This window comes from Bison bison, unplaced genomic scaffold, assembly GCF_000754665.1.
Source record: "Bison bison bison isolate TAMUID 2011002044 unplaced genomic scaffold, Bison_UMD1.0 scf7180017863372, whole genome shotgun sequence".
In the NCBI taxonomy this organism is placed as follows: Eukaryota; Metazoa; Chordata; class Mammalia; order Artiodactyla; family Bovidae; genus Bison; species Bison bison.
Window position 1 is genome coordinate 610,496 of NW_011493944.1, and position 3,879 is coordinate 614,374.

Consider the following 3,879-nt stretch of genomic DNA (forward strand, 5'->3'; position numbering starts at 1 on the left):
GAGAGTTGGACTATAAAGAAAGCTGAGTGCCGAAGAATCCAGCTTTTGAACTGTGGTATTGGAGAAGACTCTTAAGAGTCCCTTGGACTGCACGGAGATCCAACCAGTCCATTCTGAAGGAGATCAGCCCTGGGATTTCTTTGGAGGGAATGATGCTGAAACTGAAACTCCAGTACTTTGGCCACCTCATGCAAAGAGTTGATTCATTGGAAAAGACTCTGATGCTGGGAGGGACTGGGGGCAGGAGGAGAAGGGGACGACAGAGGATGAGATGGCTGGATGGCATCACTGACTTGCTGGACGTGAGTCTGAGTGAACTCCGGGAGTTGGTGATGGACAGGGAGGCCTGGTGTGCTGCGATTCAGGGGGTCGCGAAGAGTTGCACATGACTGAGCAACTGAACTGAACTGAACTGAGGCATTCAGCATAAATATTAAAGAGAGTATCTGTTGTTATTCTTGTTTGCTGAAGTACTATTTTAAATATTTGTTTTTCACTGTTTCAGATAGCAAGTTCCAGAAAACATTTTTTAGTTTGTTCATTTGCTCCAAAGTATAAGTTTATGATTGGACTTTTGTTAAGCAAATAAAAAAAATAATGGAAAACAAATTATTTATAGAATTGATGTTTGCATTATATTAGTTTTAATTAATAGATAAAGGAATTATGGTTGATATAGTATACTATGTTTACAGTGAATTTATATTGTGAAATTAAGAATGACATAATTTTAAGTCTGAAAATGATTTTTACTGTTAGAGTTGTTATGAAGAAAATTACATAAATCATATGCAAATGTATACTTACTCCAAAATATTTGATGATCTGTTCTTGATACTTGAAGGATAGTAATGGAAACTTGGAGCTAGCAGTGGCTTTCCTTACTGCAAAGAATGCCAAGACCCCTCAGCAGGAGGAGACAACTTACTACCAAACAGCGCTTCCTGGCAATGACAGATACATCAGTGTGGGCAGCCAAGCGGACACAAGTAAGGTTACTTCTCTTTCTTAATATTTTAATCAGAATGTAATTAAAACTTTTGTTTGGGGCTGTATTTTGTTTAAGCAGAGGTGAAGGACAAAAAAACGTATGACTTTAGCTTTGGCTCTTCTTGTAGTTGAAAGGTGCATATGTTTTTATTAGCTACTGTATTTTTTTCCAGTTAGGAGGTAAAAGATTATATTTAAGTTATATATTCTTTCATAAAACATTTCGTATAGTATTGTTTTAAAATATGGAACATCCAAAGGTGTTATTTATTAAAAATTTCTAGAATTTTAAATAGGGCACAGTTATTTGTTTTATAGATGTTAAATGTTGGTAGAGACCTTAGTATTATTTTTGAAGATAAAGTATTTTTTTAATTACTGGTATGATTTATTGTTTAACAGAATTTTCCTTCCCTCAACTCCAACCCCTCTCCAAAATAAAGATCTTGGAAGACAGTTTATATGGCAGAACAAAATAAATAAACATGCATATACAGAAAATTTTACACAGGACTCTAACTTTTCTTCATAATATGAATAATTAATGCTTATATAGCCGAGTTTTTTTATTTCCATCTCATTATGATACAGTAACTGCATGATATAAAATGTAGGTATTCTGTGCATTCTGGATTTGAAAAGTGTGGTTACTAACTTGTCCTTAAAGAGAATTTTTTGGTTTTGTTTATAAATGTTCTTAAAGTTAGAAAACAGCCAGAAAGATCCCATTCATACAGATGTTTATAGCTACTGATTGGCATTAAATGCTGTTTAATGTTGTTGATAAAATATTTTAATCTCAGAATTTCAAGGTAATCTTAGTATTTTTGCTCCACAAATGGTCTTGTGTCTCCAAAGCTGAGATACTCCTATCTCACACAGATAATAGGTGATGGCAGAAGCTTTGTATAAGACAGACTCAATTGCTATGTCCAAGTTCAAGACAAACTGTGTTTTGGCTCTTACCTACATCTCTAACTTCATTTTCCATTGTTTTCCTCTTCTCACTTTACACTGTAGTAATGGAAAATAGCTTGGAAGTTCTCATCCACACAATGCTATTTAATTTCTCCTGTCATTACACATGTTACTTCTGTTTGGAATCCCCTCTGGCCTTCACCACCAGTCTGATTTCTTCTGGGGCTCTAAGACATTGCTCAGGAACTGCTGGCTTGAGAGTATTTTGTCTAGCTTCTATGTTAAACTGAGTGCTTCTAACACCCAGAGTGTACCTCTGTCTTATTGAGTACTGTGTTATTTTGAAATTATTTGCTGTGCCTTTCTTGCATACCAAACTGTAAACTTAACAGGGCAATAGAGTGTCTATAGTCCCACCATTATACTAGGATGTCATGGTTTCTCAAAAAAGTGCTTGTTGAATTATTTTTGATAATATGTATAAAAAAGCCATTTTGAAACCAATGAAAGTTCTCTTGAACAAGATTGAGAAACTTGTTACAAGAAGTTAGAAAAAAGATAGTGGTATAAATAGAGAAGGAATTAATATGTGAGAATAACACTTCATATCTTTTAAGGTTCTGAGACTTGGGAGGAAAATGAAATTAAGTAGAAAAAGGAAAAAAGATTTTGACTGAAGACAGCTGGTTAAGGTGAAAGAAACAGGAAATTGAGTAGACATGGTTCCGAGTTCTAGTGGAAAGGATGGAACGATTGTAGAGTGATAGCTGTCAACTCTTAATACAGATGGTAGACTTTGTGACATGAGACAACATATGCAGAGAAGAATTAGGATTATAAGAGTGTCATCAGAAAGATACCCTATTTGTTGTGTGAAAATTAGAAAATGTTCTTTAAGCCACATGTTAACACCTGTTCTAGAATTTTGACAAGGAGTAGTGAAAATGTTATGGACAAAATGAAAGATTTGAATAGGTGCTCTTAGGGAGAAAGCAACCTGATTTTAGCAAGTGTGTTAATTGAAAAAACAAAATTTGTATGTGTGAGTATATGTGTAGCTCTTGAAAAGTATGCACTAAGTACTTTTATATTCCCCTTGAAAGAAATTACAGAGAGGTGGAGTTTCTGGTTTCATCTCATTGATTATCTTACTGAACAAATTGCTTGTTTTAATTTATTGATAACTGAGCTATCCTTCTAACCAGAATGCTAACTCATATTTAATAATTGAATAATTTGTATATTCATAAAGTTGGTTTGAGATTATTGAGAAAAAAATTGTAAAAATATAGTGAGGTGATTGTACTATAATAGTATCAGTATCAAAGTGGGAAAATATAGCTTATGAGGTAAAAATAATTTTTTTCCATTTTACAACTTACATCTTTAAAAAATTTTTAAGGACGACTGTCTTTAGGAAATAGTCTTGATTCAGCATTTAAATTTAGTCATGTCATAATAGTATTACATGGTTTAAAACTGAGAAAGTAAGTAAATGTCATGCATTCAGCAGATTCTTTAAATTACTATGCTATAATTGCTGAGGAAAAATGAAATCTCTTGTTTATTTTTAATTCTTGGAAGGAGTGGTTAAATATGGGAAGGACAGAAAATAAATGTAAGTGAATATATATATTTAAATGCAGACCTCTTCTTAAATAAAAGTGTAAGTGCTAAAGGAGTGTGGAATGTTGGAGTGATCAGAGTGTGAGGAAATTTTCAAGGGATTGTTCTAGATGAAAAACTCTTTTTGAGCATTTTCTCAATTGTATGTGAAATGCCTTGTTACTTGAAAATTGACCATCAGTTCAGTTCAGTTCAGTCGTTCAGTCATGTCTGACTCTTTGCGACCCCACGAATCGCAGCACGCCAGGACTCCCTGTCCATCACCAACTCCCGGAGTTCACTCAAACTCACGTCCATCGAGTCGGTGATGCCATCTAGCCATCTCATCCTCTGTCGTCCCCTTCT

The 3,879-nt window shown here is 34.3% G+C and overlaps 1 protein-coding gene across 5 annotated transcripts in view; it reads left to right on the forward strand.

Moving 5' to 3' along the window:
• Window positions 1-3,879, forward strand: part of USP25 (ubiquitin specific peptidase 25) — a 161,008-nt gene that overhangs the window by 32,769 nt on the left and 124,360 nt on the right. For all 5 annotated transcript variants that reach the window (XM_010833272.1, XM_010833273.1, XM_010833274.1 and 2 more), the window contains exon 3: window positions 845-989. In XM_010833272.1, coding sequence (XP_010831574.1) covers window positions 894-989 — 96 coding nt within the window. In that variant the 5' untranslated portion in view covers window positions 845-893. The remainder of the gene's footprint in view (window positions 1-844; window positions 990-3,879) is intronic.